We start from the raw sequence: 13,491 nt of genomic DNA, 5'->3' as shown, positions 1-13,491 counted from the left end.
AAGAAGAAAGGGTAAGATATTTCTACAATGAGGGACCAAGCTGATAATAATCTCGTTTTTTTTTTTTGTAACCAGCTTTATATTAAAATGCAGAAAGAAAAAGAAATGTTTATACAAAAGCACACCTGCTCTAGTTAATTGAAACCCAAAAGCCCAATAGTAACTCATATTTTTAGAACCCAATATCCTTGAAAGTCCAGTTGAAGCCCATCAGTCCATAGAAGTTGTAAGATCGTAGTTGTTTGTCGTGTAGATGAAGTTTGGTCAGAGAGACGAAGTTCGATCGAACAACTGGTTGGAGGCGACTGTCTTGAGAAGGCAGAGATCACCGCATCCATAGCTGTAACATTTGTGAAGATCTCGTGGGGTTCTCCACTCTGAAGCTACTTATCTTGTTTCTGAGTTGGTGATCGATGATGGAGAAGAGAGAGTCAACCGATCGAAACCGCGATGCATGCAGCCTTTGATTCCGTTCATTCCAGATCCAGTAGAGTGTGGCTTGCCAACCAAGGAGTGCTAGAGCGCGAGCCGGCGGTGGGAGAGACAGAGTCGACATCTGATTTAAATTAGTATCCCAGGTTCGAGTTGGAGAAATACAACATCTATTCGCAATAGTTGACCAGAGATCGAAAGAGAAGGAGCACTCCCAGTAGAGATGATCTCTGGATTCATCACAGTTGTTGCAAAGAAGACAAAGCGCATGCGTCTGCAAGCCCCAGCCAATGAGCCTATCTCTCGTCGGAAGCCTATTGAGCGCAACCAACCATCCATGAAAGCTCTGTCGGGGGATGGCTCTAGATGTCCAAATTGCCTTTGTCCAGGGTTCCACTACGCCGCTTCCTCTCAGGTGCTTATAGACTTCTCCTGTTATATATTTGCTCGAAATCCTCCCCAATATCCCCAATATGTGCCACTCATAGCTATCCTCTGCATCCGCAAATTGTATTGTAGTAATAAAGGAAAGGACCTGAAGCTGATGCTCTGTTCTTGCCGCAGGTAGATGCCATACTCCATTAGAGTGAAGCGAAGCCAGTGTCGCATTCTGTGAGATTCCAAGGCGTGATCTCCCCCCTTCCAAGTAGTCTTGAAGCTTCCCAAACGGACTCCAATTATCAATCCAGAACCTGCAGCTTTCTCCATTGCCTATACATTTGCGTATAAAAGGGTAAGCGACTTCACTAAGTTTCAGTAGTTTGTTGGTTAACCAAGAAAAACTCTGAGAGGGTTTTGTACTCTAGTAGTTTGATATTGATCCTTTGAGAATGACTTCCTTGAACCAGGAAACCCACACCGATTCAGGTCTGAAGAAGAGAAGTCACACCAATCGCAGACAGCACGCCTTATTCCATACTTGAAGATCCTTCACTCCTAATCCACCTTCCTCCTTTGGTGTAGTTACTGTTGCCCAAGCTACTCTTGCGGAGTTCGCGCCTTCTAAATTCCCTCGCCAAAGGAAAGTACTGCACATTGAGTTGATCTTGTTAATACATGCTTTGGGGAGGACAAAAGAGGAGCACCAAAAATTGGTAATTCCCGAGATCACTGTTTTTATGAGCACCAGTCTTCCAGCAAATGATAGCATTTTTGTTGACCAGGAGGAGAACCGAGCCTTGATCTGATGAAGGAGAGGCTCACTACTTGCAAGAGACAGCTTTCTTGAGTTCATAGGCACACCAAGATATCTAAAAGGCAAGTTCCCACACACCATTCCCGTTGATACCTGTATCCTGTTTATCTCATCATCTGTTAAACCTGAGGCGTAAAAACTTGTCTTTTGCATGCTTACAGCCAGTCCCGAGCGGTCCTCAAATTCTTTCAAGACTTGGAGAACACATTGGACCGATTCAATGTTCCCTTCGATGAAGATCAGAAGATCATCAGCAAACGACATGTGCGTAAGCTTGATTTTCTTACATTTTGGGTGGAATTTGAGTTGGGATTGAGAAGCCACATCATTGAGCATATGAGATAGGCAGTTCATCGCTATGACAAAGAGATAGGGTGATAAGGGGTCACCTTGCCTCAATCCCCTAGTACCTTTGAAGTAGCCATTGACAGTTCCATTGTAACCCACCATAAAATTTGTTGTGCAGATACAGGAGCTCAACCAGTGCAGGAACTTGTATGGGACTCCTAGACCCTGAAGGCACGAGAAGAGGAAATCCCAAGACAGAGTATCAAATGCCTTTGCAATATCCACTTTTATGGTAATCTTTTTTGTGCCTTTGTTCTTGTGGTAGCCATTAATAAGCTCACTAGCTAGGACTGTATTCTCCAGTAGCAATCTCCCTTCCACAAAGGCTGTTTGGCATGGCAAAATGAGGCTTGGTAGCATAGGTTTAAGTCTTTTAACCATAAGCCGAGAGATCACCTTGTAGATAGTATTTAAACAAGAGATTGGCCTGAACTCTGTCACTTTTGATGCTCCAGGAAACTTTGGAACCATGGAGAGGATTGTGGCATTTGCTGAAGATGGCAGGAAACCTGAGTTGAAGAAGTGAGTAACTGCATTTACGACATCATCCCCAACAGAGTCCCAAGCAGACTTGAAGAACCCAGAGGTTAACCCGTCTGGCCCCGGCGCCTTGTTTGCATTGAGCCTGAACATTGTCTTTTTGATCTCTGCAGGAGTCGGGATTGTCAGCATCTGAGAGCACTGCTCTGCAGTAACGACATGATTCAACAAGCTTCCAAACCATTGAGTTGTTGAGGCAACAGCCGGCGCCACATAGAGAGGACCAAGTACTGAACGAAAATGCGCTACCGCATGCTCACTCATCTCCACAGGATCAGTAATCCATACCCCAGAAGCAGTGAGGAAAGCTCGTACTGCATTGTAGCTATAACGAACCAGACACATCCTGTGGAAAAAAAGTGGTATTTAAATCTCCTTCTCTCAACCAATTTATTCTCGATTTCTGCCTGAAGTAGAGTTCTTCAATTTCTCTAAGGAAATTCCACTTTTGGTGTAGGTCTCTCTCTGCTTGGAAGTTAGTTGGAGTCGGGTCCTGCAATGCCTGCACCTGCACAAGTTGAAGCAAATTGTGAGTTTCAATAACTCTCTCTTGAATTTTAGAGTAGTTCTCTCTATTTATTTTCTTTAATTCACTCTTTATTTGTTTTAGCTTCCAACAAAGCTGAGCGATCGTTTGGCTAACACTTCCAGCATGAATCCAGGCATCTTTGATCAACTGAGCGAACCCCGGGTGTTTAGTAAGGTAATTTTGGAATTTGTATGGGTAGGTTCCAGTTGTGGGAAGGGAGAGAGATAGGTTTAGTAGACAGGGAGCATGGTCTGATAGGTCTGGGGGTAGGAAGGAGGCTACAGCATGAGGATAGGCAGAGAGGGTGTTGTTGTTTACTAACAGACGATCAAGCTTCTTCGCTATAGGGCTATCAGGCTGATTATTTGTCCATGTATGACAGGGCCCGAGATAGCGGAGATCGAATAGACCAGCTTGGAGAAAGCAATCTTGGGCTTGATACATGAGATTGTCAGTGAAATCAACAGACGGGCTGGAGTGCTCTAGTGGGAAAAGTATCTGGTTGAGATCACCTCCAACAACCCAGTTGCTGTTATCCAGATCAAAAGTTATTTGATTTTGGAGCAACTCACTCCACAGGTCAGCTCTTTCTTCACTTAGGTTGGAAGCATAAACAGCAGTGTAGTATATAGAGGGAAGGTTTGGGATAGTGATCACACAAGTTAGGTGTTGTCTAGACTGCGATAAGGGGCGAACAACTAGGGGGTCTTTCCAAATTAGGACTATACGACCATCAGGATCAGAGAGATGGTTTGAAAGGGACTTCTAGCCTGGACATATCTTAGAAAGGATAGGGTTTAGAGAAGGTTCTTTAATATGAGTTTCAAGGAGGGCACCAAAAAAGGGTTTTTGAAATCTAAGCCAATCTACAAAAGGGGTGTGCTTATCCGGGTCATTTAGACCACGGACATTCCAAAAAAAGAGTTTGATACTCATAGGGAAGGTTCAGGAAGAGGATCCCCAGGGAGAGGAGGTCCTCCAGACACAAAAGGAGTTAAGGCTTTAAGGGTGGTGGGATCCAAGGTGGGTGAGGGAATAATAGGAGTAACAGGTTCAGGTGGTTCGGGAAGTTGAAGGGCAGAGAAAGGGTTGGCAGAGATAGACAAAGGAGGGGAGAGAATGGGAGAGGATCGAGAACGCTTTAGGGAAGGTCTAGGAATGGGGTCAGGTGAGGAGAAGCTACAGGGGTCAAAAAGAGAGAGAGAGGAGGCAGGAGGGAGGGAAGGGGTTTGTTGATTTTGGATGGTAGATGGGGGGTCAGGAGCATTTACAGGAGGGACCTGAGAGGAAGAGCCAAGATTAAGGTTAAGGGTATATTGGGGCTTAGTAACGGCTCGGTAGAATTTCTGGTTTTTTCTAGAGGCTTTAGAGGGGGTGAACTCTTGGGAGGTGGATTGGGGTTTTATAGGTGTAGTTTTTGGTGGTTGAGAGTTATCAGTTTGCTTAGAAGGAGCATCTGATGATTTTGCTTTTCCTTTTTCAGGAGCAGGAGGGGAGTAAGAGAGGCAATTGCGCAGGATGTGGCCTAGCTCATGGCAGTGTGAACAAGTTGGAGGGACCCAAGGGTAGTGGACTTGAACTTCCACAACCTCACCACTTTCCCTTTCGAACTCAACAACAGATGGGAGAGGTAATGTTAAGTCCACTTCAACCTTCACATGAGAGACTGTTAAACTGACCATGTTCTTCGTAAACTCATCTGTCTCCTTAGGTTCACCAACCAGACCAGCCACTAAACTGAGACCTTCATCGTATCGGAGATCCAATGGCACACCTATTAGATGAGCCCATATTTGAATTGCTTTAAGCGGGGGCGTGGCTGTTGAATGGTTGGAATTCCACTGAGCAGTATGGAACATCGATTCCCCTACATACCATATGTTTTTCTCCAGTATCTTCTGTCTGAGGTAGGGACTCTGAATCCTCACTATAACAGTTCGGTTCAATGGGTTGTTATGGATTTCAAGCTGCTTACCTTTACCCCACATATAATTAAATACACTTTGTATTTGATTAAATGGAGGTGATTTCCCATTAAAATAGCAGATGATGAAATCTTGATGAATTTCTGCTCCTTTCTTGAAAACAGAATCAGGGATGACCACACGAGGCCGACCTGAAGGAGCTAGTAATACTGGAGCAAGACGCTTCAGAGTCATGTCAGCAGAGGCACGAAGCTTCTCCACTAGAGTTTGTTTGTTAACTGGAGCTGGGGCTGGGCCTTTGGTTTTTTCAGGTAAGCTCGTAATAGGGCGTAAAGGTGGAGTTAAGGAGGGGGTTTTTGAAGGCTGAGGTTGGTGTGAGGAGCTAGCTTTATTGGATAGGATGGGAGAGGAGTCGCGAGGGGGAAGAGTGACAAAGTTCTGGTTGAGATTTGGTTCAAGGGTGTCTTGATGCACAGTACCAATTCCAGATCTGGAATTAGGAACAGTAGGAACAGTAGCATCAGTTGTTGGTGTTAAGTTTTGTTGCTTTACTTCCATTGGGGTAGAATCAGAGCAGGTAGTAACATCTTGCTTCTTCTCTGCAGTAGAAGCAGTAGTAATAACAGGGGGAAGATGAGCATTCTTCCTGGTACCTTTGCGGGAACCAGTAGAAGCAGTTTGGGATGAGGCTTCAGAGAGGGAGGGGAAGTTTCCGGTTGAGAGGGGCGAGGACGGGTCAGGAGGGTCAGGCGGAAGGGTTGGTGGGGGTTCACCAGGAGCAAACACCGGCGGATTCACATCGGAAGGGAGGCCAGGGACTTTCCAAACAGACTGCATTGGAAACCGTGTCAGAGAGAGTCTGAACTTTTATCCGAAAGCTTCTAGATTAAAACAAACTTTTTTTCTCTATGAAAGATTCAGTTTTTATAATCTCGTTTTTTTTTCTTTTATTTACCAGATTTTAGATTTATTAATCATTGAAATTCGAAGAATTTTTTGGTATACAATAATTTTATATTTTACATTTTTCTACAATTAGATAGAATGTATTTGGTATACAAGAATTTCTTTTATAGTGTATACCAGAATGCAATTAAGAAAAAGAGTAAATGTGTGATATGATTTTACAAATAAGATTATAATCACACACTGGTTCTGGTTTTCGAATCAAAGGAAGATGTTGTCTCAGAACAACTAACCTGACTAACTAATGGTGTACCTAAATTTTTATAAGCCTAATAGACCGAGTAAAAAATTGCGTATGTCTCAATAGTTTTTTTTAAAATCTAATAGATTGTATAAAAGTTTTAAAAATATGGGTATTTCATTTAATGGAAAATAAGATAAATCTTACAAAATTATGCTCAAGTAGTTATGGAAGATTACCTATATTATTTTTAAAAATGCAAAGATTGTGTCCAAATAGTTATAGAATAATTCTTGTAATCTTTTTGGGTAAATGTAAAGTTGTGTAGTAGTGGAATACTTTTCAATTAATTATGTGATATTTATATATAATAATTATGAAATATTTCTATTCATGAATATTCTTTTAATTTTTTGCAAAATTAATTTTTGGTGATCAAGTAGCCCATACTCACATAAATAGATACTAGTCTCTTCATTTTACACAGAAAAAGCGAACACTAAACCTTCTAGCAAAAAACTATCTCTTAGTCTTGCATTTTAAAGTAATTATCTCAAAAGTATAACATAGAATTATAAGTTTGTAAATTTTGTCTCATGTGTTGCAAAACATCGTGTTCGTATCTTGAGATTCAAAAATTATGTTCAACGGTAATGTGATTTATTGAGTTAAGAAAATATATCAAATCTTGACTCTACACATTCATTTATTTCTTTAACGATTTCTTAAACGTATTATACATCTATATTAACGATTCATTCAATTTATGTTTCGTAATTTTCAATCAGGATTTCTGCGGTCTTACCATTAATTGACTGTGAGTCTTGTAGGTTATTAGTGATTAATGTGTCTTTTTCTCAAGAATTTGGTAGTTTATTAGTGTCTAATGTGTGTTTTTCTTTAGAATATGTTGGTTTATTAGTGTCAAATGTATAATATTTTTAGAGCCTTGTGATTTATCTAATGTTTAATGTATGTTTTACTTTAAAGTATGTAGGTTCATTAGCACAACTTTTCATGTGTAATATATTATTAAATGTCAAAATTCGATCGAATGAATTTCTGTAGTAATATATAAGAACCTTTTTTTGAAAACATAATTTGAAACAAATCATGAATTACTTCACGAAAGTTCAAAATCTAACTTAAATTTTAACTAAAACTTTGGGAATTTGATTTACATCAAATAAAACTCTGTGGTAAATTTTTTAAGAAAATATGTTAATAGAGTTGATCTCTAGGTTAAACATAAAGATTATGTACCCAACTAGGAGTATATGATCAATATTCAATCACAATAAAAAAATCACACCTTGATGAATATCTTCGATAGGTCTTTGTGATATTTTTTAATTAAAGTGTTCTATTTGCAGATTTTTATGATAATACTGATGTGAAAAATAAAATAATTGTTTGTACCACTTTCTGTGTTTAATTTTTATATTATAAGATCGAACATGTATATAGCTTTCAAATGAGCGAGTCCATGTCCATTAGCCTATATCCGTTTACCAATTTATAGTTTGTGGATAGAAAGTGACCACGTCTATTAAGAACCAAACCCACGAACATCCATATTTATATGGACTGCCATGAGTCCAATATAAACCATTTATGAAAATCTTAAATTTTAATCTATAAACCTATAAATACAAATATGAGTTAATAATATTAAAATTCATCCATAAATACATAAGTAGAATAATACATAAGTTCAAAAGACAACATAAATACTCATAAATTCATAACTCCATAAATATAACAAGTGCATACATAAGTTCATATAAGTCTAAGTTCCCTCCTTATCTTCTCCTCCATCTTCATCCAAGTCCATAAACCATACATATTGTAGATTCCAAAAACAATCCATCAACAAGAAAATCAAAGGTATGAAACGTCAACAATCTCAATTCTACAACAATCCATCAGATAACATCAACAGAAGTAAACTATGAGGCTGTTTGCTTAATATATTTGAATTCAAACTCATACTGCCATACATATATGTATTGTCAATATTCAATACCAATTAAAGCATCACTTAAATCGCATATGATGCTTGTATCTATCTTTAGGTAAGCGATCAAAACATCTATAACTCTTAACAGAGATTGTTATAGAACATTGTTCTATAATTACGTATTGATCAGATGATGATAGGCTAGCTACGATAACACCTAAGAGTTACAGCATAAGCAAAGGATAAGCCAGTCACCTAAGAGTTCCAGCATAAGCTTATAAACACAAAACACAGATTCTAACTCACACTAAATTACAAAGCAATAGATCAGTGAGAACTTACACATAAATTCAGATTTGACATGTTTCCTTAACTTCTTTTCCAACTTTCTCCAAGGGTTCAAAATCCACTTCATCATCTAAAAATTCGATTATCAGTATATAACATTGTCCAAGACCTTTTAAACCAGTATATAACAATAGACTAATCTAAGGAACTACTTATTGTCTAAAGACTCAAATCTCTTTAGCCAATTTCTTGCGCAAATCAGTGCTCGAATGTTCGAAAGGAGAAGGGAACTTCTATACTTGTTCAAGACAAGGCTCCCAATGCTGAACGAACCAAGAGAAATAGAGACGGACGGAGAGAGACAGGCAGAGACTAGACGGACAAAGATAAATCAGAGACATACGGAGAGAGATCGAAGACGGAAGAGACAGAAGAGAAAGGCTGAATCGCGGGGGAGAGTGGCTCGAGAATGGATGGAGAAGTGGAAAACGGAGTCACGGACGGAGATATGACGGTGGATCCTTGGAATCGGCGAATCGCCACTCGAGTCGCCAAAGGAGAGAGCTCGAGAGCTTTCGATAAAACAATTTTTTTCTCCAAATGGTTTTCCATTTTTGTCCATTTAAAACCCATAAAAAATGGATTTTACCAACTAGAGCCCATTTAAATATGGACATGGACAACCAATAGAAAACCCACCCATTAACACGTATAAACATGTATTTTAGATAAGTGTAACTAATAAAGTTGTACAGTGGTTGTACAATTTACAAGCATAGTAGATCATGCTATACTTAAAATTCAATCCAATTTAGGATGATAATCTAGCAATAAGAATGGTTTACAGTGACAAATAAAAAAAACTAAAAGGTTTAACTAAAAATATTTCAAATTTAATTAACTAAGATAAACTTTTAAATTAGTTGCTAAAGTATGAACATGTGGACATAAATAATTGATCAAGAATGAAGAAACTCTCATCTAAGATGCCAAACCATTCAATATACAAGTTTCATAGGTCTAGATCACTTAAGTAAATTACTTCACTTCCATCAGAATAACCATATGCTAATCATACATCAACTGCAATTAGTCAAATACAATCAGACATACATTAATCAAATGTAAAATAAATACTAAACATCTATAATATCAAAAAATATGTCGTGTATATGAGAATGCAAGTAATATAATAATTTTACCAATAATATATACTCACATGGTTGTGGTTTTCTAACCAATGTCGAAACTATCTCAAAACAATGATAATGATGGAATACTCGATGATTTGTTGCTGTCTCATTTGAAGATTTGGACCATGAACGCCTAAGAATTGTTAATTGGACACTGGATGAAATGAATAGCTCATATTTTTGGTTTTGGCTGCTTGTGGATAGTAGGTAAAAAAACTATAATCGGTTGTATTGATACTTCTATTGATACCGACAAAGATACTAATAATTGGATAATACTAAAACAAAAATTAAAAGATTAAATTATTTAAAAATAGAGAATTAATTTTTATTTTTTATTTATTACTTTATTTTTTATGAGAATATATTAAGGCTTAAATAAAGTTCTATATGATAGAAAAAAACAAAGTAATAGATTAGAGTTGAATCAGGTGATCTTACATTTACTAGGTAGAGAATTTGACTCTGACCAATGTAGTCAAACTAAACGGGCCGAAGATAACCGAGTGGGCTTAAAATAGCTCCGTTATCTCAATCAATTCTGGTTAAAAAGTTGAAATTTGAAACGCGGTCAATTTTTAAACGCCGTCGTTTAACCTCGTTGAAAGGGCCCATGAGTCCAACTCGGCGGCAAGAAAACTAACAAACTCGTTTACTAATCCAGACTCGTGTTATGTATGTCACTAATATTTTTTATTAACATCATCATAATAAAGTATGTATCATCATTGTTAATCACACACATCGGTCTATATATATTCCTCCTCCTCTTTCTCCTTTTTCTTGTCTTGAAAACATAATATTCTCTCGATCTTTTCCAGAGCATATTCAGAATCAAAAATACTGATTCTATCTACTAAGATGGGTGAGGTCAGTCAGATACTAATCTCCTTCTTTCTTCTGATTCTTCTCTCGAATCTCTCTATGTTTTGTTTCTTAACGTTTGGTTTCAATTAGCAGAAAAAGGAAGAAACCGCGACGAAACCTGAAGGAGACAAGAAGCCAGTCGATGGTGGTAACAACACCGTCGTGGTTATGAAGCTTGATATGCATTGCGAAGGTTGCGGCAAGAAAATCAAACGACTCTTGAAACATCACAAAGGTATATATAGTCATCTCTATCTCTTTGAGTTTATTGTGGCAACTAGTTTAAAACCAAAGCTAACGTGAATTATCTTGTTGTTGTTATATAACTCAGGAGTGGAAGATGTGAAGATTGATTATAAGGCTGACAAGTTGACGGTGATCGGAAACGTAGATCCCACGGTAGTTAGGGATAAAGTAGCCGAGAGAATTAAGAGAAAGGTCGAAATAGTCTCTACCGTGGCGCCTAAGAAAGAGGCTCCTCCTCCTTCAGGCGGTGAAAAGAAGCCGGCGGATGAGAAACCTGCTGAGAAGAAGCCTGCCGATGAGAAACCCGCCGGTGAGAAAAAAGATGAGAAGAAGAAAGATGAAGGAGAGAAGAAAGCTCCTCCTCCACCACCAAAAGAGGTAATAATAATATCTCTATCTCTGTGATTGTTATTTAAAAGTATGGGATATATTTAAGTCCATTTGCTTGTGGTCTTTAACGTGTGTTGCACTTCAATACCTTTACGGTGTTTACACTCGTTCTTATCCAATTCCATTGGTTGAAAAGTCTTTTTTAATATTAGGCATTTTGTAATTGAAAAATTAACCAAAGATTAATCATTGTTTTTGATGTGATGCAGAGTACGGTGGTTCTGAAAACGAAACTACATTGCCAAGGTTGCGAGCACAAAATCAAGAGAATAGTCAACAAAATTAAAGGTGAGATTTATGATCCTAATCAGATCCATTTTTGAAGCGTTCTTAGTATTAAAAAAAAATTGATACGGTTGGTGATGGAAGATAACGGAAGCAACAAGAGATTAAATATTCTTATAATTAGGTTGACCTACCTATAGGTAGCTTCTCTAGTTATTATTTTAGTAAAATTATATCAAATGGTTAGCTATGAAGTAGTTAGCCTAATCTATGGGTTAAAACAATTATTCTATTAATTACAGTTAGTTAATTAATGGTATGAATGTTTATTTTTTACAGGGGTTAAATCAGTGGCCATTGATAGCGCCAAGGACTTGGTGATAGTGAAGGGGATCGTTGACGTTAAACAACTCACTCCTTATCTCAACGAGAAGCTTAAACGCACCGTCGAAGTTGTTCCACCCAAAAAAGAGGAGGGAGCCACCGTGGCAGCTGCGGCGGCTCCAGCTGGCGGGGAGAAGAAGGACAAAGGTGCTGGTGAAAAGAAAGAAAACAAAGATGTCGGTGAAAAGAAGGACGGTGGTGGTGAAAAAAAGAAAGAAGTTGCCCCAGCCGGAGGAGGCGACGGTGGTGCTACGGTGGATGTGAAGAAATCGGAGTATATCGGTTATGGTTATCCACCTCAGCCGATGTATTACAACCCACCAGGACAAGTGTACGGTCAACACTACATGATGCAAGGTCAATCATCTCAATCCTATGTGCATGAACCGTATGTGAACCAAGGGTACGTACACGAATCGTATACGAATCAAGGATACGGCCAAGGGTATGGACAACAAGCACCACCACCACCGTATATGAACCACCAAGGGTATGCAGACCCTTATGCTCATATGCGTGCTCCTGAGATGTTTAGCGATGAGAATCCAAATGGGTGTTCTGTTATGTGATTGTAAATAAATAAGAAATATAGGGAGAGAAAAGGTAGATATGACAAATTGTAATACTAAGAAATCACGGATACTTCCGAGTCCGGTAATCTTAACCGGCAGATTGGCCGGGTAGAACCGGTTTTTGAGAGGCGTGGATTGGGTTTCGTATGTTGGTTGGTTTACTCTATAGACTATATGAATATAGTTTCATTTTATTATAAGATTGGATCCTCCTCTGTTTTACAACTTCTTTTGTGCTAATGTATGTATGTAATAGTCAAGTGATCATAAGGAAAAAAACTCTTTGCTATTTTAAACTTTTTCTTCAAGAAAAGCATCTTTTGCAATTATCAAAGTGAATGGTCCACCACACTCCACATAAATAAGAGTCGTACAGGAAGCGGTCACCGCACTTCAAATCAAATATCACAAATCACAACGGGAGAAGAATCATTCATTTCATACTGCCCTTTCTTTCGAATAGGTGGATTTATAACTCAATGTCTAGGCTAATATAATACAAAATGTCACTACTGTAAATATTCTATTTAATTTCGGTTGATAAGATCTTTAGCCGTTGAAAATGTTCGGAAACGAAGGCCGTAAGAATTTGTGAAAAAGGTAGAATGTTTTACTGTCGATCGATGTATGGACGGACCCCTGAAACGTAAGAATTGTTGGATCGCTGATGCAGTATATTTCAGGGCCATGTTAGCTCTTCGTTTACCATAAAGGGTAAGTAGTAACACTATTGTGGATTAATGGTTGAAGACATAATAAACACACATATTACTTGCTTTCAAAGATACATATAAGAAAGAAAAACGTATAAATTTAAAACATACGAGTATATGATTGTATCAATTGGGGACACTATTTGACTCGTTGATTCAGTAAGGACAAAAAGAAGAGTCGATGGAGACGTTGTTTATGGATGTTAGGTGTGAAAGAAGTTATGATGTTGAATTTAGTTAATAACACTAATCATAATTAAATAGATCAAATATTGCTATGTATATTAATATAGTCCTTTGTATCAGGAAAATTGTGCTAGAGTTAAAACTGTCTCCATCATTATGATCATCAAAACTTGTCAGTGGCCAGAATTGCCAAGGGACAAATAACTATTAGCAATCTCCAATAGATAACATTTATATGCAGAGGGTGATGTGATAACTAAATTATATAATAGGCGCATTCGAGTGTTTAAAAATATATTATCTATTTTTTAAACCAATCCTGTGTATATTTACTGAAAAGTTATAATGTTC

The 13,491-nt window shown here is 38.1% G+C and overlaps 1 protein-coding gene across 1 annotated transcript; it reads left to right on the top strand.

Annotated features, from left to right (window-relative positions):
* Positions 1-10,268: 10,268 nt before the first annotated feature.
* Positions 10,269-12,441, top strand: LOC108843472 (heavy metal-associated isoprenylated plant protein 6). The gene is made up of 5 exons (XM_018616676.2): positions 10,269-10,427; positions 10,518-10,659; positions 10,756-11,048; positions 11,270-11,348; positions 11,625-12,441. The coding sequence occupies exons 1-5, from the start codon at positions 10,419-10,421 to the stop codon at positions 12,236-12,238; spliced, it is 1,137 nt and encodes a 378-aa protein (XP_018472178.1). The 5' UTR covers positions 10,269-10,418; the 3' UTR covers positions 12,239-12,441.
* Positions 12,442-13,491: the final 1,050 nt, after the last annotated feature.

This window comes from Raphanus sativus, chromosome 2, assembly GCF_000801105.2.
Source record: "Raphanus sativus cultivar WK10039 chromosome 2, ASM80110v3, whole genome shotgun sequence".
NCBI classification, from domain to species: Eukaryota; Viridiplantae; Streptophyta; class Magnoliopsida; order Brassicales; family Brassicaceae; genus Raphanus; species Raphanus sativus.
Note: the sequence above shows the minus strand (reverse complement) of the source record. Positions and strands in the feature narration are given on the sequence as shown.

Coding starts and splice junctions, on each gene's coding strand:
- LOC108843472 (XM_018616676.2), top strand. Junction 10,660..10,755: donor ACTCTTGAAACATCACAAAG/GTATATATAGTC, acceptor TATATAACTCAG/GAGTGGAAGATGTGAAGATT. Junction 11,049..11,269: donor CTCCTCCACCACCAAAAGAG/GTAATAATAATA, acceptor GATGTGATGCAG/AGTACGGTGGTTCTGAAAAC.